The sequence below is a fragment of the Hippocampus zosterae genome, chromosome 15, assembly GCF_025434085.1.
Source record: "Hippocampus zosterae strain Florida chromosome 15, ASM2543408v3, whole genome shotgun sequence".
NCBI lineage: Eukaryota > Metazoa > Chordata > Actinopteri > Syngnathiformes > Syngnathidae > Hippocampus > Hippocampus zosterae.
The window spans coordinates 7,012,881-7,036,231 of NC_067465.1; the positions used below are offsets into that span (position 1 = coordinate 7,012,881).

The following is a 23,351-nucleotide window of genomic DNA, read 5'->3' on the forward strand; positions in this document are numbered from 1 at the left end:
TCCTGTTGATGCTGCACTCACGGTTTGTTTTGGTGACTGTTTGGTACTGTCGCTTCGGATTAGATTGGTCATCCCAATTGACAAAAACAAGTCTGCTGCTGCTGCTCCCTATTGAAAGCCCATCTCATCAAGATAGACCATGTATAGTAAGGCGTTTTTAGCGGACCAAAACGACCATGTCTAGTAAGGCGTTTTTAGCCGAAAAAAACGACCATGCATCGTAAGGCGTTTTTAGCGGACCAAAACGACCATGTATAGTAAGACGTTTTTAGCGGACCAAAACGACCATGTATAGTAAGACGTTTTTAGCGGACCAAAACGACCATGTATGGTGAGGCATTTTTTGCTGAAAAAAACGACCATGTATAGTAAGGCGTTTTTTGCTGAAAAAAACGACCATGTATAGTAAGGCGTTTTTAGCGGACCAAAACGACCATGTCTAGTAAGACGTTTTTAGCGGACCAAAACGACCATGCATCGTAAGGCGTTTTTAGCGGACCAAAACGACCATGTATGGTAAGGCATTTTTTTGCTGAAAAAAACGACCATGTATAGTAAGCCTTTTTTAGCGGACCAAAACCACCATGTATAGTAAGACGTTTTTAGCGGACCAAAACGACCATGTATAGTAAAGTGTTTTTAGCGGCCCAAAACGACCATGTATAGTAAGGCGTTTTTAGTCGAAAAAAACGACCATGCATCGTAAGGCGTTTTTAGCGGACCAAAACGACCATGTATAGTAAGGCGTTTTTCGACGAAAAAAACGACCATGTATAGTAAGGCGTTTTTAGCCGAAAAAAACGACCATGGTTACTATACATGGTCGTTTTTTTCCGGCTAAATACGCCTTACTATCCATGTTCTTTTTTTAGGTCCCTTTTTTTCTGCTAAAAACGGCCTACTATAAATGGTCGTTTTTTAGCCGGGAAAGAATATAGAATGTGTAAATGTGAGAGTGCAATAGCGTCTGCTGTCATGGGTCTGTCTCAGTGACGGACTGAGGCTGCTGTTGTCTTCTTCTCTGGTCAAAACACTGACCCCTGGCGGATATTCAACGAACCTGCAAATATAAATTCTGTATTTTATGCATTTTTTTTTAATTATCCTGCGGGCCTGATTGAATCTCACGTGTGTGTGTGTGTCTGTGATGAATGGAACTCCGCATCGGTGTGCAATTGTAAAACAAGGCTGTTGTGTTGAAAAAATAAGTCTGAAACTGCATTTAAGGGTCGCTCAATACTGGCTGGCCATATACAGGCCATAGTTGTAAATTGATCACTGGCCCATATACTTCACTCCACAACTGGCCCTCATCTGGTTTGCCAGAGTCAAGCCAGTGCCTCCTTTGACACTCGTGGGCCGTGTTCAGCCCACATGCATTATGCCAGTGCCGACTCAAGGCCAGCTGTGCCAGCTTCATGCCGAATCCGGGCCAGATGCCTTTGCCACTGGGTAGCTCCTGCGTTCATGAATCCCAGCGCACGCCTCTGTGTAATTAGCCTGTAGTTCGACGGAACAGCGACGAAGGAAATTGGTGGCCCGAAAGTGTCTTCTTCCAGGGGGTGGGGGCAGGTAATTATAAATATCTCACATGAAGCGCTTGTGTATTAATTACAAATGGAGTCTGTGTCCCGGTACTTTTGTGTCTTGCCTTCCCTCCACAGCGTCAGAGGACGACACCACAAACCAACAAGGAACTTGGCGCTTATTAATCAAAGATGTTCCTGATTTGCATTTCGAATTGGGATTAATTAGCATTTAACACGAGCGTAGGTGCTCTCTTCACACAACGGGATGTTTTCATTTGACGTCACCATTGACGGTAAGAACGAGCCCAGATATTCTGTGATGTGCAGAACGTTTGTATTGTTGCTCCTCTTTTCTTTTTAAATATATCAAGCAGTAGAATCACATTGAAACATACAATCCCAGGGCGAAGCCTTGGGTCAAATCATCATCGTTCAAGGCTTAAAGTTGAAGCCTTAAACGAACGTGGAAGGTCTTTAAATCAAAGGTCATTGGGATTTTTGAGTATGAAATGATTTGGAGAACACAAAAAAAACGATGCGTCGATGTGTACTCGAACGGTGCAGATCGATGCGGCCACATCGTCAATGAACTCGAGTCGTACCTTTGCAGCCCCTTGGAAGACACAGGGAAGAGACGCTCAAGTACAACGATATGTAGCACATGACCTTGGCTCGGGTTGTCTAATTCGGTCCTCGGCAGTTTGGAGGGCGGCACCGCGAGCGACGGGGAAGCGCCTCGCCCTTCACTCCAGACGGCCTCGGGCCATCCGCTTGACAGTCTGCAATTAGAACTTCACCAGGAACCACCCCGGAGCATCATGAACGGTTAATTAAATCAAATCTATCAGGAATTAGGGGCTCAAAGCTTGAAGGGAGAGCTTCGGAATCAGAGCAAGCTTTTGTTCGGCAGGCAGGGTCCGCCGTTCTCATCCGGAAACGAGCGGGATCGTCGGCACGTGGCTAGCCGAAGACTTCGAGGCGCTCGCAAGCCGAACACCAAGTTCACTTTGGAGAAACTCACGCTGCGAGTTGAAAAAAGGAACCGGCTTGACAAATAATGAGCCATTTTATTTCAAAAAGAGCATCATATTTACTGTGACGCCTGTACACATTGAACAATGAGAGCGAGGTTTAAAATAGGCCATCATCTGAACATTCATTTGACAAAAATAACATCCATTTATTTATTCTGAAACATGTAAGCAAAACTACAAAAAAAAGACTATCTCTGCACAAAAGGTAAAAACATAGAAAAGTCCATGTGGGGAGACGCTAGTCGCTCCTCTTCTTCTCCAGGTCTCCGGCGCTTCATCAAGTGAACTTATATGTGTCAATGTCAAGGAAACAAATTCCGGAACGGTCGACGCATCCCAGTTTTGAATGAGCTTTTTTTCAGCTAAAAACGCCTTACTATACATGGTCGTTTTTTCGGCTAAAAACGCCGTTACCATATACATGGTCGTTTTTTTTCGGCTAAAAACGCCTTACTATACATGGTCGTATTTTTAGGCTAAAAACACCTTACCATATACATGGTCATTTTTTTCGTCGAAAAACGGCTTACTATACATGGTCGTTTTTTTCTGTCTTTTTTTCCGGCTAAAAACGCCTTACTATACATGGTCGTTTTTTTCGTCAAAAAACGCCTTACTATACATGGTCGTATTTTTCGGCTAAAAACGCCTTACTAAACATGGTCGTATTTTTAGGCTAAAAACACCTTACCATATACATGGTCATTTTTTTCTTCGAAAAACGCCTTACTATACATGGTCGTTTTTTTCGGCTAAAAACGCCTTACTATACATGGTCGTATTTTTAGGCTAAAAACACCTTACCATATACATGGTCATTTTTTTCGTCGAAAAACGCCTTACTATACATGGTCGTTTTTTTCGGCTAAAACCGCCTTACTCTACATGGTCGTTTTTTTCGGCTAAAAACGCCTTACTACACATGGTCGTTTTTTTCGGCTAATAACACCTTACTATACATGATCGTTTTTTTGGCTAAAAACACCTTACTATACATGGTCGTATTTTTAGGCTAAAAACACCTTACCATATACATGGTCATTTTTTTCTTCGAAAAACGCCTTACTATACATGGTCGTTTTTTTCGGCTAAAAACGCCTTACTATACATGGTCGTTTTTTTCGGCTAAAACCGCCTTACTCTACATGGTCGTTTTTTTCGGCTAAAAACGCCTTACTACACATGGTCGTTTTTTACAGCTAAAACCGCTTTACTATACATGGTCGTTTTTTTCGTCGAAAAACGCCTTACTATACATGGTCATTTTTTTCGGCTAAAAACACCTTACTATACATGGTCGTATTTTTAGGCTAAAAACACCTTACCATATACATGGTCATTTTTTTCGTCGAAAAACGCCTTACTATACATGGTCATTTTTTTCGGCTAATAACACCTTACTATACATGATCGTTTTTTTTGGCTAAAAACGCCTTACTATACATGGTCGTATTTTTAGGCTAAAAACACCTTACCATATACATGGTCATTTTTTTCGTCGAAAAACGCCTTACTATGCATGGTCGTTTTTTTCGGTCTTTTTTTTTCCGGCTAAAAACGCCTTGCTATACATGGTCGTTTTTTTCCGGCTAAAAACGCCTTACTATACATGGTCGTTTTTAAATCCACGCAAAGTTTTTTTCATGGATTTGTAGAAGACGAGTAGGAGCCCGTCGGTCTTCATAACGGCGACACAAAAGAATCCAAAAATGGAGCTGGGACACACGGGGAATGAACTGAAATCGATCAACGTCAAACATCTAAGCAGCGTCCCGTTCGTGAGCGGTACGGCAAAGCGGCTGCTTACTTGCAATTGGTGCATTTTCCAGAGGGAGACATTTTATTGGCTAAATATAAGCTTTAAAAATGTGCTTGAATAGGCAAAGTGTCTCGCGAGCGCTTGACTGTTATCGAGTGTGTGTGTGGGGGGGCGAGAGGGGGTTGTTTTGGTGTTGGAACCACCCTTAATGCAGTGGCTCAAATTGTTTTGTCAAAGTGTCAAAAGGATATGAATCATAATTGAGCTTCTGGGTGAGCACTCCGGTCAGAATGAACTCTGCGTTGTGGACATCTGAACGAGAGAGAAGGAGGGAGACACCCGTCGCAAGGTCAACACACACACAGACACACACTTTTTTACATTCTTGCATGAATGGGCCTCATTTTTTGTGGAGCGCAGCGTCGACCTTACCGATGTTTTTAAGGAAGTACTCTCGACACAGATGTAGATCGTTGTCACAGGAAATCAAGACGATCTCTGGGAGATTCTGCAGAGAGACAAAATGGCCTTTTGTAATTCTCATCATATTGAGACTTCCAAAAAAAAAAGTAATTAGACAATTCACCCAAGTCGTTTTTTTTTTTTTTTTTAAATCAAGCACTTGAAAACAAGTCTTGCCACAGACAGCGCTGTACATGGACTAAACGGGAACAACGAACATTACATGAATAAATTAATTTTTAGTTCATTCGTCATTATTCAATCAGTCAATTTATGACTCGGTGGATGCCAACGGAATTACAGCAGCCATCAAAAAACAACGGACTCCGAGCCGAGTCTCACGTTGGGTCAAACGGCAAAGAACAAGCAAGACAAGTTTTTAAAATGGGACGGCTGGGGGCTTGCCAAATATTGGTTCCAAAAAGGGGCGGAGTGGCTCCGGAAAACTCAGCGCAGCTGATTAACTTCATTGGGGTCGGGGGAGGACGGAAGCGCCACGGTCACCTTATTGTGTTTATGCTCCATGATCTTCCTGTAGGAGGGCTGCTTGGCGAGCAGCTTTCCTCCGGCACTTTCCACGATGGCCTTCATGGTGCTGAGGCTGGGGCACATTCCAGGGGTCAGATAGAAATACTTTCCCTACGTGCCAGCAAAAGACAAAAGCACACGGTCAAAGGCGGGGGGTGGGGGGGGGCCCCCGTTTATATTTTGCCCACTTCGGATGCCGAGATGTTCGGGCCGAAACGAGCGCTGGTCATTTGGCAACTATCTTCCGAAAGCATGACAATTTCATTTTGGGATCGGTGGGAATTTTTTTTCCGACCGTTGCGGGCCGTCTTCCATGTGAAGCCAACACGAATGCATCTTTGCGGGGCCACCCAAACACTGAAGCGCGACGCCACCAAAATCAGAATTTTGTCCATCCAACCTTGAAAAGTGGCGCGTTGTGGGCTTTCTTGAGGGATTCTTCCAGACTGAAGCCAAACAAGACCTCCGCTTCGGCGTCCCTCAGAATGAAGTTCTGCTCATCTGGAACGCACAGACACAAGTACGCTCGTGCGTGAACGACCGCAGCGGGGGATGGGGGGGAGCACAACGCTGCGCTCACGTCGCATCAGCTAAGTGCGAGTCGGCCGCACTCGCACACGCAGTCACCTCGGCGCCGACGTACCGACAAACTTCTGCGTCCTCCAGCTCTCTTCGAGCCACTCTGGGGTGACGATGTGTTTGGCCACGGACATGGCCGCCAGGAATTTGACGGTGCGCTTGACTTTGCTCGCCACCAGGTGAGTCACCTTCAGACCGCCCTCGGCGACTTCACCGCCCAAAGCATGCAGCCTCTGTGGAGAGGGGTGGGGGGGTGTATGTGTTAGACGTGTACGTGGCGGCTCGGAACAACGGCTCGGTGATTTTAGCGCCGACGGAAAATGCCCGGCGAAGGCTCGGGATTCGCCACGCGAGCAAAATCTGCTTTCCACAAAAGGAAATTTTGTGGCTCCTCCACATCGAGAGGAGCCAGATGAGGTGGCTTGGGCATCTGATTCGGATGCCTCCTGAGCGCCTGCCCGGTGAGGTGTTCCGGTCATGTCCCACCGGGAGGAGACCCCGAGGAAGACCCAGGACACGCTGGAGAGACTACGTCACCCAGCTTGCCTGGGAACGACTCGGGATCCCCCGGGGAGAGCTGGAAGAAGTAGCTAGGGAGAGGGAAGTCCGGGCTTCCCTGCTAAAGCTGTTGCCCCCGCGACACGGCCCCGGATAAGCAGTAGATAATGGATGGATGGATGGATAAAAGGAAAGCCGACATGGATCGGCAAGTCGTCGGGAAGGACACCCAATGTCCTGACCTACATACTGTACAATCGTTTACCCCCCCACCCCCTACACCACCCCCCTCAAAAAATAGTCGACTGTGAACTGGAGAAAAAAGCGGCACTGGACTCTTGTGCTCAGTTTACCTTGGTGTATTGCTGAACCTGGGTGGGTTCGAACCCTGTAAAAATAACTCTTGGAGTGGACTCCGGGGGAAGCTTCTTGCTGGGAGACGGGATCTCCTCCAGTCTGTGTGAAGCGCGCACACACACACACACACATATGATCGGGATTGGCTATTAAAAATAAAATAAAAATTAAAGGGAGCGGAGATGGTGCGAGAAGGCTGCGAGCGGCAAAATGCGCAGGTCTCACCTGGCCTTTTTGTTGGCCGGCTGGTTGGTGGAGTCGGCCAGCTTTTGTTTCTGGAGGACCTGCAGGTTCTAAACGGAAAAGACGACGAGGGAATCAAGGCAAGGCGCCCTCCCTCTCGGCGCTCTTGAATCGGAGCAGCCCGGCGACAAACGTGAGAAGCGAGCGGCGCCCGACTCACCGCTAAAGCTTCTTGAGAGACTTTGATTGGCGTTCTCCAAGGAGCTGCATCAAAGCGCAAATCAAAAGCTGGTGAACGACCTGCCGGGCAACGGGAAGCCCAAGCGCCGCGACCGCTACCCACCGAGCAGGTTCTGCACCAGCTGAAGGTTCGGCACCAGAGGCTCGGGGTGCGTATAAACCGAGTATCTGCTGTGCTGGATTTGTCTTAATGCTTCAAAGTTGCCCAGGAGAATATCACACATCCACTGAGCGTTGACGCACGGAATCTTCCACTCCTTGGCCTTCTCGTACTTGAGCCCGGCCGCTCTGGAGAGGGAGCGACCAATCACCAGATGCAGACAAATTCACAACACTTACTCACGAGTTCAAGGGATTGTTGGCGCCGTCTGCCCGGGTCGCCCTCCTTACTCTTTGCAGACGAGGACGGTGTTGCTCCGGCACAGGTAGCCGGTGTATCGGGCGCCGGCCAGGTAAGCCATCAACTTCAAGTCATCTCTGTCGGCATCCACAAAGCCGGTCACCGAGAGAATCTGAAAGGAGGAAAGACGCGGTCCATCCACAAGCGGGCACGGTTGAAATGCAAAGCGCATCGCTGCGTCCACTTCCAAACCCATTTGAACGGAGCTTGATTTTGAGCCGACAGAGGTCGCCTCTCGTCGGCGATTTCGAGTTGTCTTTACGCGCCATCGTATTAAGTATTGAAAACGTCACTCCAACAACGAGGGAAATATTGGAAAGTATGTCTCGGCAGGTCCGCGACATGAAATGAGATTTATCTGCTCGTCGTACATGACCCAAAACAAGTCGGGCTCGTACCTTTTGCCGTCCAAGTGAACCTATGTGGTGCCCGTTTCACTTTTTTTCTTCTGCAATTCATGGCTCGGCCACCGGGGGATTCTTCCTCCACCGATAAATCGATTTGGCCGATTCTTAGTGCTTCCGCTAAGGAGGCGGTTCCACTTTGAAAGGACCCCAACGGATAAATGGAGAGACTTTGTTGATGATGTTTTGGAACGGATGACTTTTGCAATCAGATGTTACCGACCCTAGTGAGGATCAAGCGGTTAGGAAGATGAATGAATGAATGAATGAATGAATGTTACCGAGAAAGTCGCAAAAGGGCACGAGCATCTTTTCTTTGACGTTGAGATTCCTCTTTGGAAAGACCCAAATGCGTTTCGCTTTCATTTAATCACGGAAAGGTGCACCCGGGGCTCGGCGGGAGCTTTGCATGACCATCAAGGTGACTCCTCGTCGAATGGCGGAAGGACAAAATAGTCACGGCTGTAAAATAAAGTGACGGCGAGTTGCAATTGCGCGGCCGCGACTCCAACGTGCAGAGTTTGAATGGCCGATCATCGCGGAACGGAAACGGACGGACATGAACCGCGACGAAGTTTTGAGGATGAAAAAAAATGTCCGCGGCGTCACGGGTGCCCTTTGGGAGAATCAAATCGGTAGTGGTCGGGCGGGCATACGTGTTGAGAGCAAGGCTTGGCTCCGGGAGGGAAGGCGAACGGCAGATGAAGCGTCCGATGAGGAGGCACCATCCTCTTCCGTTTCAGCACCGTGTTGAGCCAGTGGGCTGTCACGCAGCGTTTTCCCTCTCTGAGGGCCTGAGGGGAAAGAGACGCAAGCAGACCAAAAAAAAACTTTGTCACATCTTGTTCGCGTACGATAGTGTCAAAGATTTGCCACCAGGCCCCTTCAAAGGCCCGGTGTGTGCCGCCCCCGCCGTCCTCAAAGCGGACGGGGCCCAAAGGCATCCTTACCTGGACATACATGTTGCTGACCTGACTCTCACAGAGCAGGTGAGTGCAGCGACTGGTGAGGGAGGGGTCCACGGCACCACCGTAGACTTGGATCACCTTCAAGTGGAAGGAGGGAACAATCAAGCCGGTCATCGCCGTCTCACGGCACAGTCGCTGAATTCAAGTCCCTGAGTTTTCAATCACGAGTGGGGAATTCAAGTCACCCCCCTCCCCCTCCCAGTCAAACGAAAGTCGTATTCTTCCAGTCGGTGTGCCGAGATAAAATCATTGTGCGTGTTCCAAAAAAAGTCACAAGTGCTGCGATGCGGCTTGGCGGTGAAGGAGTCGGCCACGGACCGCCTCTTTTGGGCGCGAGCGCGTTATCTTACCCGTTTCCACGTGGCCAGCAATTGTTTGTCCGCTATCTGTTCGGGGTAGTCGGCGATGGCAAACACGCAGCCCACCAAAAAGCCGTCCTGGGGAACTGTGACACGAGAAAAAGAAACAAAGAGCAGACCAAAGAGCCCGTTGTTACCATGGAGACCAAGAGATGGGCGAATGGAGTCGTGTCATTCGTTAAATGCTCAATTGAAGGAAACGGCTCGGTGTTGAACTTTGGAAGCCGCTGTATGTGGAGTATGACAAAAAGCCTATCGCCTCCTCACTTTCTTGTCCTGGCTCGTGTCCAAACAGGGAGATATGAGCAGGTTGCGGCGGCTGAAGAGTCTGCTGCTGCTGCTGCTGCATGGCTTGTTGGTTCTGATGCTGAATCTGCTGCTGCTGCTGCTGATTCTGCAGCTGCTGGATTTGTTGCTGCTGCTGCAAGAAGTGCTGCTGCTGCTGCTGCTGCTGCTGTAGATGCTGTTGGTGTAACTGCTGCTGATTTTGCTGCTGCTGCTGCTGCTGCTGTTGTAGTAGCTGCATGCGTTGCTGCTGCTGGAATTGCTGGAGCTGTTGTTGCAACGCTTGCTGCTGCTGCTGCTGCAGCTGCTGTTGAAGACCAGGGCGTAAGAGCTGCTGAGGCTGAGGCCGCAGCTGCTGCTGCTGCTGCTGAGAGAAGTTGTGCTGCTGTTGCTGTTGCTGTGAAAACATCTGCTGTTGATGCAGTTGCTGCTGCTGGAGGAACTGGTGCTGTTGGGACAACTGGGGGAAACCCTGCTGTGGTACAACTTGTGACTGTTGCTGTTGGTGATGGTGATGGAGCTGCATCATCTGCTGCTGCTGCTGCTGCTGCTGGAGCTGCAGCATGGGATGTTGCGCCGGTTGGGCTAACTGTTGTTGTTGGTGGTGGTGTTGCTGTTGTTGTTGTTGTTGTTGTTGGACCGTCTGGTGTGACTGCTGCATTAATTGTTGCTGCTGCTGCTGCTGGGCAGCGAGTTGTTGCCCGGCCATTTTGGACTGACCGAACAGAAGTGGATTGGCAGTGTTTGGAGTCTGAGCGTGACTCTGATTGGTTTGGTGCTCCATTGGCTTTCCTTGGTTGGCGGTCAGATTCTGGATAATCTGGCAAAGAAAAGCATCTTCAATCTAAAGCGGGTGTCCCGTCGCAAGAATACCGCAAAGGTGAATTGCGTGGAGAAGAAGAGAGCAAAGGCCGCGCTTTCATTTCATCTCTTACATGCGCTACGCTGGTGGGTCGAATGGTGGGTGGCATGTCCGAGTTGTTGGTGATGTTGCGCAGGGTTCGAGCCGCTGGGCTCCAACCGGGGAGGCTGTCGGGAAGCGACACACCTCCTAAAAAAAAAAAAAAAAAAAAAATAGAAGAAATCATTCACAGGAGAAGTCATCCGGCTACTCAGAAGAACACAGAATGCAGGTCGGAGTATTAAAATTGGGCAACTTTGCCGTTTAGTTTGTTACAACAAACATGGTGAACATTTCACTATGCGTCGGTTCATTTCCAAAGGGTTTTTCACCTAAAATGAGCAGGCACGGCCATGACATTTACTGGGGGGGGGGTTATCGGGGCCACGCACGGCCGAACCAACTGACCTTGCGGTGCATTTGGACCGATGACGGCGGCGCGGCCCTCCGCCGATAGGGGGCCACTGCCGGGAACCGGAGGAACGCTGGCGCACAGGTTGATCAGCCCACCGCCGGCGGTGGAGGACGCGGGGTCTTTGGTGCCGGGCGGCCCGCTTCGCCGCCTGGCGCCGGCCGACGCGAAGGGAGGGGTCGGCGTCGCCACTTCCGCCGGAGTCCAGTTGAGGTTGGTCCCCTCCTTCTCCGCGGACGAGTCGTCGTCAGAGTCGTCAAACATGCGCTCGCCGCGACCTTCGGTTTTGCGCGGGGGCGACGGGGAGATGGAGTTGAGTTTTTTGGGGCCGGGTCGTCTGCGGGGACTCGACTCTTGGGACGAGTCGCCGCTGGACATGCGGGAGCGTCGCGGGCTATAGCTTCCGTCCGAGTGGGACTCGGGCTCACTCTCGTCCACTTCTTCTGGCTGCACATAGGTAAGTCGAGGGTGGTAGAGGGCTTCCTCCTTCCGGCTCTTCGCTGGATTGAAAATCGGAGACACTTGAATCATCTTAACATCACAAGAAAACATTCTTAGCGCAAGAAAGACCCGAGCGTCACCTTTGACGGAATCCGTTATCCAGTCTGGAGTGACAATCTTAATGGCGGGGTGCTTGAGGGCACACTCGAACTTGGCCTGGAGTGAAAAGAAAAACACGCTGGTGTCTGATACAGGGACGTCTTTGCGACACTAAAACCGGTTTGCCCTTTTAGCTCATGATCATAATGAAGCAAACGGGTGTGGAGTGAAACGTACCCCTTTGGGTTCGTTCACCACCAAATGAGTCACTTTTTTGTTCAGGTTAAGCTGACATTCTCCCCCATAAAAGGTGACGCAGGCCCACAATGCGTTGAGGTCATCTGGAAGCTGTGGACAAACAAGCAGTCGACAAAATGGAAAGCAAGACTCATTGGACAGCAATGCGGCGTCCAAAAGGTAGCCCGCAAGGTTCCGCCCCGTTTCGGAAAATGTATACGTTCCGCATTCACTCACGTGAGGAAGACAGGCCGTTACTCCGAAGAAGATCTGTCCTGATTCTGGGGAGAACCCTGTGACTCTGCGGGCATGACTGGTTATGAAAACATCAACGTGCAACAACGCGCTTCCGTGAAATTGCCAGAAAATGATGCTGCGCCCACATCAAGAAACGCATCGTCTGCCAAAATGACGCCTCTCAGAAGGATACGGTAAAAGGTCGCCGCATCGAACCGAGAGGATCACCCAGGATGGCTGGAAAACACAAGTGATTCTGATGAGCTCATCGTGCCATTGAAATCGTCAACAAGACTTTGCCGCAAGTTGAAGTCAAGAGTTGTGGCGTTTTTTTTTCTCCCCCCCAAAGAAAAACATCAAATAACAACATCCATCCATGAAGAGGCTAATGTGTGTAGGGGAAAGCCCGCGATGGAGATGCATCATGTTCATGATCAGCGACAACGAGGAGACTTTTGGATTGATTTGTGTATTTCTTTTCAATTTTTGTGCTTACAAGCATCCACCCCCACGCACAGGAAACGCTCCGGCTTCTTACCTTGACCACCGGCAGGTCAAAAACTTCGCGAGATTCCCCCACCTCAGGGTTGTCCCCGTCCTCTGCAATAATGTGAGTGGCGAGAGCATTGTAGGAGACCTCCTTGCCTTTGCCATCTTTCAACAGCTGCACCACCTACAATATCAGAAGCGCAAACAGTGCCAGCATCAACCAAAACGGGAATAATTACAGTTCAGTCGGTCCAATGATGCTTTGGGCACAAGGCGCTGTTTTCAATTTCAGCTTCGGGCGCGCCCACGTGACGTCCTACGTCATCATCATCATTATCGTTCCCCCCGAAACTGCATTCGCCCGCTTTATTTAATTTGCACGACCAACTTCAGAAGAACCAAACGATGATTTGGCGAAGCGGGGCAACGGTTCAGGATTTGGTACCAAGCGCGATGCCGTGGACGCTCGATCGAGTAAAATGTTGACAGTCACAGGTTGCTGCAAATCAACACTGTTCAGCATGTCTGAGTTCTTCACCTCGATGCTTCAACGCGGCTCAATGCGATGCGGTCTACATTTGTTACCCTTTAGGTCGACCAAAAGAACTTAATGGACATTGTTCCGCCGCGATACGATGGAATTATAAACCGGCGCGATCATCGAGTGGCTAGCCGTAAGGTGCGAATGGGGAAACTCAAGTGCGTCTGAGATCCGAGTACGGAAAGGGCTGCTCGGGGCAAAGTTCTTCACGCGACACGTTATGGGTGAGAGCATATGAACTCGGAAGGCAAAGGCCGCGAGAGAAAAGAGTCTCGAGTGTCCCCATTCGGTCAAATGTTCGCGAGAGCAAGGGCGCTATTTCGAGTTGAGCCCTTGCCGCCTGTTAGCCAGCTTGTTAGCTTGTGCCGCAAAAACCTATGGCAATCCAATGGGGCTAACAAGTTAGCATGCTAGTTAAGAGAAGCTACCACCCAGCCAGCCTTACCTGTGGGTCAATGTCTCCAACCACGTAGAATTTGACATCTTTAAAAAGTTCACCAACCACCTTACTTTCCTCTTCAGACATGACTGTCCATTAAGGTCATATGACGAAACATTTAGACAAGTCAAGGGCGACGCGTTTAAAAACGAGACGATAGTGTGGCTGCGGCGGGAGACCCGGGCTTCGCTAGCGCCAAATCGCCGAGCGCGCCACGGACTACATCATCCTCAAATGAGGAGGGGTGCTGTCAACAAAGGGCCGAAGTCGAAATGTCGTTTTTCGATTCATACTCGGCGCATCAACTCAGTCCCCCCAAAATACGTACCGGCTGCAGTCACTCTGAGCGGTCAAAAACATTTTGTGGCTCTCGAGATCGTGAGTGGTTTTCTTCAGAAATAGACGACACCCCTGTATTGTACGGGCTAAGGTTTTGTCTTATTTGGCAGTAACCCTTTCCGCCCCTGTGGGATGAGACTGGATGGTCGAGGCCATAACTTCAGTACACAGAAACAGAATCACACGCACTGTAATATTACAGTGGAAAGACATTGACATTCACTTTGAAGGTTCCTTCCATCAAGTGTACTGGACTTCTTTTGACTTGAAGACATCTCCACGACACTGACTTCCTTTTGGCAAAAAGCTTGTTGAAAACCAACTCTGGTCATACGAGGTTTCAGCTCAACACCAGTCATGTTTTTTCTGTGGATGTTTTTTTTTCTCTTTCTCTTTTAATTTTCCATCTTAAAACCTTGAGTGACAAAGTGAGCCGCAGCCAATTGAGAGCTATAATTGGATAAGATCTCTCTCTCTCTCTCTCTCTCTCTCTCTCTCTCCGCCGCATTAATGATATGTCACCTGTTGACTTTGCAGGTGTGAAATGGAGACATTATCCTTTCGACACATCACCTATCATTACCGTCTTACTTTAGGACGTGAAATCCATCGTGTCACCTCCTCGACTCCATTGACTAATCATCATTAAACGCAGTACCGGAATGACACATGGCGTACGAATGTGAAAGAACCACTCACGCCGGAGTCTTGATAGAGACGTCCTTCTTATGTGTGACAACATGCAACTGGCCTACGTACGGCCGCTCATGGCGTATTCCCAGTGGAAAGATTCAAAAGCGTACCGGCTTCCAGTTTTCGTTTATTCCATGCTGCCATGTTTTTTTACCAATGGTAAATTTCGCTTCTATATTCACCAATTTCTGATCCATTGTCAGTCAAATGAAGCTTTCATACAAAGTAGAATGAAGGGCAATGTGACATACAAAAACACGTCCGGTTGGATGTTTTTTTTACAGATCGCAGGTCAATGCAATACTTCGGATTGTCCTTCAAAGGAAACAGTGGGGGGTATTTTTGTTTGATTGACGGCCAGTCTTCTGCGCAACAGCCAATAAACGTGATGCGCGCAGGCTGAGATGCGACAAACGCGTCCATGTTGACCTGCGAGAATCCCGCACACTTTTCAAAGCATGGCAGGCACGGCGCGGAACGGGAAGTGCCCTCTCCCATCCCTCCTCCCCCTCCGGGAGGTTTTGTAAAGCGGACGGGAAGCCGATGGCAGCGGCTGACCTCCGGCTTTGTCTTTTGACTGCTCTTGCATGTGGGTACCCCCACAACGGAGGAGACAGCAGCATTCAGAGGATCACAAAGCCCGCATTTGACCACAAATTGGAAAATAATCCTGACCAGAAGTGACACAAGGAAATGGATGGGCTCCAAAGTTTTCACGCAAGGAGACGAGACGCAAGTTAACATTCTTCCTGAATACCACAACGTTTGATTCAAGTTTTCAAATGGAGAAGCCCAATAAATGAGAAGGAGACATCTTTATCAGCGCAGCGGAGAACGATAAGTGGCTCTTCGAGAACACAAAGTCTGACTTCTAGTTAGTGCGTTAGTGCGTTAGTGCGTCCAAGCAACATTTGGATGACCCTTGATGATTTTATTTTTGATTGCAACACTTCAAGCAAATGAAAAGACGAGTTTCCGATGTTTCGTTTTTTTCTGATTTGATCGTTCCGCTACCTTTCATCTTTGATTGAAACATGAGAATTGTTTTCTTCTTGGCTTCAGTAACCGACAAGTAAGTATTTCAAGCATAGAGTAGGCAAAGTACAGGACAAAGACTTGAAGGCCGCGTGAGCGACATGAAGAGATTTGAGGCTTGCAAGTGAACCATGATGAGGCTGCAAAAATGGATGTCCAATTCCCCAATGATGTCTTTTGAAAACAGCCTACAAATTCGTGAATGGTATAGATATGAGTTCTATTTGTTTTTCCTGCGCGGCTCTCACAAGTGGAGGCTGTCCAATAATGTGGTGCAAATCATAATATGTAAGTTCAGTATTTAAAAAAAACGCAAATCAAAGCAGATAGAAGGTGATGATTCAATTTCTTCCTGGAGTGACCATAATCCACCAAAGTGGAAAATAATGATCCTCATACATTGACGTCTCCAAGTGAGACAAATCTCCAAACGATTGAGCGTGCTTTTCCAGTCTGATTCGCATCCCTGTTGTCGAGTTGGAACTTCTCCTGCCAAACTCACAACTTCCTTTTGATGAAGGTCGCGTTCATGTGGCAACTTAAAATGTGTGCAATTGAAAGGAATCATCCGATTTCGCTGCTCCCAAGCATTGGTGTGTGTGTGTGTGGGGGGGGGGGGTTACTCAGTGACGTGGTCCACAGTTTTATTTCTATTGAATACATTCGACTCTGACCTGTTGACTTCGTTCACGCAAAGTATTCTAGACACACGTACGCACGCGCGCGCGCACGCACAAGTGCAGTTGCCCCTGCTGCATGCACGTTCCATCGGAAATAGGCTGCGAAATCATTTAACCAAGTAGTGTTGTGGCTTGGAAAATAATCACAACCGAATTACCTCGTTTACTTCATATATTGTTACCGCATTTGTATTATCCTCTGTGAGTGTTTGTATTTTCAATGTTCCAAAGTTCTTTAACAAAACAAAAAAATATATATAATAACTTGTTTCCGTCAGTGGAATGAGAAATATGCATGAGAAAGTTAACGAATATAAATGTCACTTTTTTTTCTCAAATTGCTGTTTCCGCCCATGTTTACCCATTAACTTTCTGCATTTCCTAATGGCCAATAATTAATGCTACCATTTCTCGGGCTATATTGTGATGTTATAATGCCATTGTGATACGTGAATTGGCATGTGCATTTTGGGCGGCAATTTGAAGAACAAAACAACGAATTTGGTCTTTGAGACGACATCAAATTGAGATACTTAAACAGTAGTGATATGGGGACACGTCAATCTGTGAGATGAGCATTAAACACAAATCTGTATGGGTTATAATGACACTTCCTACAAATCCGTCGATGAACATATCGATTTGGGTTAGTTCGTTTTTTGTTTGGTTGTTTTGGGGGTTTTTTGCCACGCGATACTGAGCTAACGTGTGTTTTATTTTCCAACTGTCGCATGTGGTTATTTACCGGTAGTCAGTCTGCTATTCAAGTTAAGTGCAATGGCATTTTTGGGGTTTATGTGAACGCAGCACGTGCGTATGGGCCGGACCAATTCAGCCACGAAGGAATTCCGGTAATGTCACGTGACAGGATCTGCGAATCTCGATTGGTCCAAGGCACGTGTCAAACGCGGCGTAGTACGGCGGCTCCCAGCCAATCAGAAATTAGAACCAAAGCCTTCATGAAAGTATTTGAGCGTCGTCTGAATCAGAACGGTTTACGCTGAGCGCGTCAAAAAGGTGCGCGGGGGATCTAATAAAAACAAAACAAACTATGATTTTTCTCCGTTAAAAAAAACGAAGCGTTTAAAAAAAATACCAGTCGTCATTTACTATACTGAAAACGTTTTTTTTGGGGGGCGTAGGGGACGGTAGTAAACAAGATCTTGTAAATATCACCACCAAGCGGTATCGTCAGATTGGAATCATACTTTGTCTCAGAAGTTCCGAGGAGGCCCAAGCTTCGTCATCATTCTCATCATTATGGACGAAAACGCTCGCCGAGACCCGGAGGACTCCGGCGAGGAGTCAAACGGAGCCATCCCGCCTCTTATCCTGCCCCCTGGCAACCAGCAGTCTCACAGGACCACCAACTTTTACATCGACAACATCTTAAGGCCGGATTTTGGCCGCAAAAGAAAAGGTGGCACCCCGATCCGAGAGGCAAGAGAGGTGATGGGAAGCGCACCCAAAATCGCCAACCCCGACGGACAGCGAAGCGCCGCGGGAGGAGCGGACGGCTCGCCTCCGAACGACGACCGCCGTCCGGATCCCCTCGGCCGGAAGGGTGAGCCGAGAGACGGCGAAGAAAGCGAGCAGCTCCGAGGAGACGACCGGAGCCCCTGCCGCAGCCCCCGGGCCAGCGGCGCGGCACCGGAGGGGGCCAAACAGATGCTGTGGCCGGCCTGGGTTTACTGCACCCGCTACTCCGATCGTCCGTCGTCAGGTTAGTCACGCGCCGACAACATCTCGGTCGAGAAGAGAAGCGAAAAAGGCCGGCCATCGAATAAGCTCGAGGGTTCGAAAAAACATTGCCGCCATCTCGGCGGTCACAAATACTCCGCGAGAGCGTGAAAAACTTGGGCCGAAGTTTCCGCGCCGAAAGCAAAAGCTTGGGAACGATTTGTTTCCACTGGTCAGGGCAAATTAGCCAACCCGACCGACTTCGTGCCAATTGACAAAGCGGCGAGCGGACGGCCAACGGTTCTCTTTGTCAGACCTGACTTGACGCGAAATGCAGTCAAATGTCACTCTCGCCTCCCCCCGTCTTTTTCGTTATCTTTTATAAAAATGAAAAAGAAACTGGGAGAACAATCGCCCACAATTGAGTCGGGAACTTCTCATGCGTCACTGAAAAATTAGACTTTTTTCTACCTACAGTGGTTTCCTGGAAATAAAGTTGGACAAGAATGTGCCGTGGGGGGGCGGAAAAAAAGACGTCCAAATGTGGGAAATGAAGTAAAACCAAGTTGAACGCCATTGTTCCCGAGTCTTCTTTGTTAATATTCTATTAGCATATTTTTGACAATGGAGGCTGCCGAAAAAGTGAGAGCGGCGAGGCCCGCGTCCGTCGCAGACCAATTTGGATGCGAAACGCAGGCCACAAAGCTGCCAAAAGGCCAAAACGTGCACACGCATCTCAACTCTCTCTCAATGTGCAACTCTGGAGATATAATTTCAAGTATTTGCCCGTTACGCGCGCGCCTGAACTAAAATGTTGGAGGCAAAAATCCGCGTTGGGAGGGGGGGGGGGCGGACAACAACAATAACAAAAAAAGATGTCGTTTTTCGCCACTTTTTCGTTCCTCGCTCGAAGACAATCAAACTGAATATTGGAAATGCAACTTTTTCCTTTCTTTCTTTCCGGATTGTATATGTGAAATTTTGTGGACAGCCCCCCAACCCCCTCCGCAAAATTCAGAGAGTGACGTGAAGAGAAAACTGAGAAATAGTCGTGGAAGGTCGGAGACCCAGAAAATTAGGAAATGTGAAAATATGGCATTCGAAGCAAGAAAAGTTTCCATCGAGCTGATGATGGAAATCGCAAAAAGAGGACCGGGGGGTGGGGGGTCTGCATTCGGCCTCTCCAAAAGACCCTCGAATGGGCAATAACGACCTGACGTCACAAAAATATAATGTATTCTATTTTCCTAAATGCACTATAATTCTAAATGGTCTGCAGCACCCCCCACCCAAAAAAAATGCTGTCCTACTAAGCATGCACATTTGCCTTTTTAATGAGCCTCCAGACTTTTTGATTTTGGACAACGTATTGACAATTGAATGAAGGCCCAAAATATTTGGGCGCTTTGGAGCTAAACCACAAGCAGAGACGCGCTAAGTGGATTTGCGTTCATTTGTCACGTCGATCTCCCAAAGAGTTGGAAAAGACGAGCTTCTCGTGCCCTTTTTTTTTAGGAAATAAGATGACAATGTCGGAGTTGGGGAGCAGAGGCAAAGAGGCGCCTCGCCCCCCCCCCCCTCCTCCATTCCAGCCTGGCCCCACCCCCATTCGCGCATCCCCCCGCTCTCCCCCCGCGCTCCTCCTCCCGAGGGTGCAGCACGCAGACACCTGGCACCAGGCCACCTCGGTATCGTTCTCGGTTGATTCTGCGACCGCCCCCATTGCGGAGCGGATTTATTATTATTATTTTTTTTTTTTTTATGACCCGAAGGAATTTGTTTCACGGGATCGTCGCGTTTCGCGTCATGGCTCAAGTGGCTTCTTCTTCGGAAGATGAAAAGTGACCTTCAGCCGTTTGTACGTGAATACAAAAAGTACGTTTTCGTGTCATCTTTTGAACGGTTGATCGTGGCAGCCGGCGTTTATTTATCTGAGGTACAACGATTTGGGCACATGGCCGTATTGATGATTTTGGAGAGTCTGCGGCAACTAAATGAACTCCAAAAGGCCTCGAGTCGATTCGGCGTTGCAATAAAACTGGTGGCCAAGTTCGGCGTCCGGTCCGTAATAGAGAAGCGAAAGCTCGGATGGCAGGCAAACCATTGACTGTATCCCATTTCCGCCCCCCCCCCCTCCCCCTAACCCAAGGGCCCAGATCCCGTAAACCGAAGAGGGCCCGGACCCCGACGAAAGAGGACAAGCGACCCCGGACGGCCTTCAGCGAGGAGCAGCTGCGGCGGCTCAAGGCCGAGTTCCAGAGCGAGCGCTACCTGACCGAGCAGCGGAGGCGGGAACTGGCGGGTCAACTCGCCCTCAACGAGTCTCAGATTAAAATCTGGTTTCAGAACAAGCGGGCCAAACTCAAAAAGGCCACGGGCGGCAAGAACTCGCTGGCGCTGCATCTCATGGCGCAGGGATTGTACAACCACGCCTCGGCCAAGGACGCCAAGTCGGACAGCGATTAGCCCGCAGCGGGCCGGTCGCCCCCCCCCCCCCCGCCCCCTTCTTTCCTTTCCGAAAGCAAACGGACGAAACGCCTTACTCGCCAATTTCGAGTGCCGCCGCTTGGCGCTCGCACAAACAAACAAACAAACAAACGAAAGAAAGAAAAAAAAAGCCATTTCATTTGTCCGAAACGCCCGAGCACGCCAGATTCGGAAATAGCTCGCAGGTTACATGGCCGTCAACAGTTTTTTCTTGTGTCTTTTCAATGCGTGGGCACGCAAGGAAAAACCAAGGGCCGTTTCTTTGGAGCCGAGAGACACTCGGTGAGCCCAAATGGTGGACAAAGACACGGCTCGACCGAACTTGCTCTAGCCCGCTTCACACGCGTGATGATTAAAAAAAACAATATGCTGAAGTCCAAAGAGTTTTTACTGTATTATGGTACCTCGTCTCGCCAAGCTGTGAATTGTGAATTTTTCTTGTCGGTTTTTCTTCACCTCCTCAGCCGCGGAGTGTCTTTTGTTTGCTGGTCGTGCAGCTCTGCGGCTTGCCGAGGCGAACGCAGCCGACTCCGCGCAGCCTTTTCCGGGTGCCCGTGGCGAAATTCGTTCGGAGAAAGGATTTTTTTTTGAACGATCCTTCTTTAGCTCGACGTGGACGGGCGCAACCTCTGAAGTCGTTCATCGTTTGAAAGAAGAGCGGCCCTCGAAATTGCGACCCAACATTGCCCCGAAAGGCCCTTCCGAAAGTCTCGCCGGCTGGGCTGCTGCCCTTCGAATGGGAGCATGTTGACGCCGACATTTCTGGACCTATTTTGCCACGCGCGCGTCTACACAGCCGTCGTTTGTCCTCTGAGAAACCGACAAATGAACGTTATTCGTATTTATGAGAAAACAGCCACGTGGACTGGCGTTTACATAATTTATTCATTTTTTTTTCGTTCCTGCAATAATTGTGCTTTTTTAAAAAAAAGGCAAAATCTCAAATGCCTTTTTTCCGGGTTGCCTAAATGGAGATCCAAACCAAGTGGTGGTCTCACTATGCTGTGAATGTGTCTTTTTTTTCCTCTCTCGCTCTCTCTTTCTCAGCCGCTCGAGAAAGTTGTTGGGCAAGTCAAGCCGTTTGCCTTATGGAACCATAAGCCGGAAAATGTTGCAGTGTTGTGAAGAGGGAGGGGTCGCGTTTTTCTATGCGGCAAAGGGGACTTTGGGCAAAAAAAAATCAAATAAAAAGAAAAAAAATGAAATTGGTCATTTGCTCCGCGACCAGATAAAGTTCTCCTTGACACGGTCCTGATATGTAAGCGTTTTTTGAAATGATGGTGCAAAGGTCAATAAAAACAGTGAAAAGTCCTTGTTGGGATTTTATTTCGAAACAACACACAACGGACAGGTGGGGAGAAAAATTAACGTTTATTTTGAGCAGTAAATGAAGTTGAAGAGGCTGTCGTCTGGAAATGAATTTGCATGACAATCACCGCAGAGACGGACATTGAAACTGCAGGCAGACCGCCTCAAAGGCCAAACTTGGAAAGAAAAAAAAAAGGAAGCATTCAAGTTGCGCCAAATGTGTCTTGCAGGCTCCGCGCGCACGGTGCGCACGGTGTTCGCGTTTCCGGAGAGGCCGACCGTGGTTCCGCGACAAAGAAATCGAGGGCAAATATGGGTCATTCTGACATCAAATTTGGATCCGGAGCCCGAAACGTGAGCTCCGTGGATGGCTCGTATCGCCAAAAGATGAGGCGGCGAAAGGACTGCGACACTCAAATATACCCTAATAGAAAAATTCGGGTCCGACTGAAAGATGAGGGGGGAGGAAAAAGATGGCCCAAAGCCATTGTTTTGCACAAACATTAGCGGTATAAACAGAAATCAAAGTTATTGTAGACAGTCTGACAAAAACAAAACACACAAAAAACGTTTTTTTCCCCGTCAAACTGTGGAGAATAACTTTGGGGGGGAAAAAAGTTGTGGGTTTTTTTTGGGGTTGTTTTTCAGGCTGGCATCAAGCATGGGATGAGTTTGACACCCTTGATTTGGAGTCAAGAATGAAGGATGGCTTTTGGGATGAAAAATTGGTGGCATTCAGCCCTCACGATTTACTCACTTTACAATTTTTTTTAGTACAGTAGCATGTCTCTCACACACACACACACACACTACAATGTGACATGGTGACATGTATATATAAATACACACACACACAAATTTTGCTGTGAAAACGCAGAAAAAAATGAAAAATACCCCCCCTCCCCCTTTCCGAAAAAAAAGTGGGAAGGATATAAAAAGTTTGCTCATCACGAAAGAGCAAGAGTCATCGCTGGCTCCTCGACAGCTTTGCCCCGGCTGAACGGCTGCGAGAGGACATGACATGCGTTTTCTCGTGCGTGGAAGTAACGCCCGAGGCTCGCCGACTCAATGGGCTGAGCGCTTGACTCGGGACTGGCAAAGGCAAAGCGGGGAGGAGGCCGACAGATCTCGGCGTGCGGTCGGGCATTGTCAGTCGAAGGGCCGGAGGGGCCAAAGTACCCGGACCAAGGTCGAAGTACCGCTAGCGTCCACGCTAGTAGCAGCGGGTGCCTGAGCCGGTGCCAAGATGGGTGAGAAAAAGACAGAAGGACGGGCGTCTCCTCAGCCGCAGTGCAAACGCTTGCTGCGGCTCAATGGGGTACGCCCCCCCACCCCCATCTCTCCAAAGGTGACCGTGGCGCGTCCCACGCACTGGTGAAAGGCAAAAAAGAAAGAAGTTGGTCTTTGGATCGAAAAGGTGAGCCGCTTTTGCTTTGGCCCAACAAGCCAAAAGGGACGTTGTAAAGTCAAAGGCGCACTCATTTTTTTGTGGGTCAGAGTCACCTTCCCCCGCTCGGACTGGGAAACCAGAGAAAGAAGTCCGGCCTCGGCGTGTCTTGCAACTTGCTGTCATGAGGGGTTTGGCGACAAGAAGGGGCTTCCAATCTCGCTCTTGTTTATTCCATGGGAGCATCTGCGACAGATTTTGGCGGCAGAGTTGAGCAGTAAGCATCGCGTTTGATTGGCTCCGGCGGGACCCTTAGCATGATGCGGCCGGCCAGATCCGGGCGCCGGGCCCGATGTTGGAC

The 23,351-nt window shown here is 48.9% G+C and overlaps 3 protein-coding genes across 3 annotated transcripts in view; 1 reads left to right on the forward strand and 2 right to left on the reverse strand.

Moving 5' to 3' along the window:
* LOC127616503 (uncharacterized) overlaps window positions 1-23,351 on the reverse strand; it is a 100,462-nt gene that overhangs the window by 29,580 nt on the left and 47,531 nt on the right. The window lies entirely within an intron of this gene.
* Window positions 2,577-13,612, reverse strand: paxip1 (PAX interacting (with transcription-activation domain) protein 1). Its single transcript, XM_052088119.1, has 23 exons — window positions 13,388-13,612; window positions 12,451-12,585; window positions 12,106-12,149; window positions 11,913-11,976; window positions 11,676-11,786; window positions 11,480-11,555; window positions 10,895-11,398; window positions 10,521-10,636; window positions 9,568-10,405; window positions 9,292-9,386; window positions 8,924-9,019; window positions 8,630-8,767; window positions 7,560-7,681; window positions 7,273-7,457; window positions 7,150-7,193; window positions 6,972-7,039; window positions 6,743-6,845; window positions 5,956-6,124; window positions 5,713-5,813; window positions 5,289-5,423; window positions 4,755-4,830; window positions 4,570-4,634; window positions 2,577-2,852 (listed from the first exon to the last, which is right to left on the reverse strand). The coding sequence occupies exons 1-23, from the start codon at window positions 13,466-13,468 to the stop codon at window positions 2,841-2,843; spliced, it is 3,378 nt and encodes a 1,125-aa protein (XP_051944079.1). The 5' UTR covers window positions 13,469-13,612; the 3' UTR covers window positions 2,577-2,840.
* On the forward strand, window positions 16,931-21,606 carry en2b (engrailed homeobox 2b). Its single transcript, XM_052088134.1, has 2 exons — window positions 16,931-17,851; window positions 19,958-21,606. Exons 1-2 carry the CDS (start codon window positions 17,389-17,391, stop codon window positions 20,272-20,274), a joined length of 780 nt encoding a protein of 259 aa, XP_051944094.1. The 5' UTR covers window positions 16,931-17,388; the 3' UTR covers window positions 20,275-21,606.

Excerpts from the sequence above, each read along its gene's own strand:
- paxip1 (XM_052088119.1), bottom strand. The coding sequence starts at position 13,468 with ATGTCTGAAGAGGAAAGTAAGGTGGTTGGTGAACTTTTTAAAGATGTC. Across the intron at positions 9,020-9,291 it reads TGCTGGCCACGTGGAAACGG|GTGATCCAAGTCTACGGTGG; the intron begins GTAAGATAACGC and ends TTCCACTTGAAG. Across the intron at positions 7,458-7,559 it reads ACCGTCCTCGTCTGCAAAGA|AGCGGCCGGGCTCAAGTACG; the intron begins GTAAGGAGGGCG and ends CTCCCTCTCCAG.
- en2b (XM_052088134.1), top strand. The coding sequence starts at position 17,389 with ATGGACGAAAACGCTCGCCGAGACCCGGAGGACTCCGGCGAGGAGTCA. Across the intron at positions 17,852-19,957 it reads CTCCGATCGTCCGTCGTCAG|GGCCCAGATCCCGTAAACCG; the intron begins GTTAGTCACGCG and ends CCCTAACCCAAG.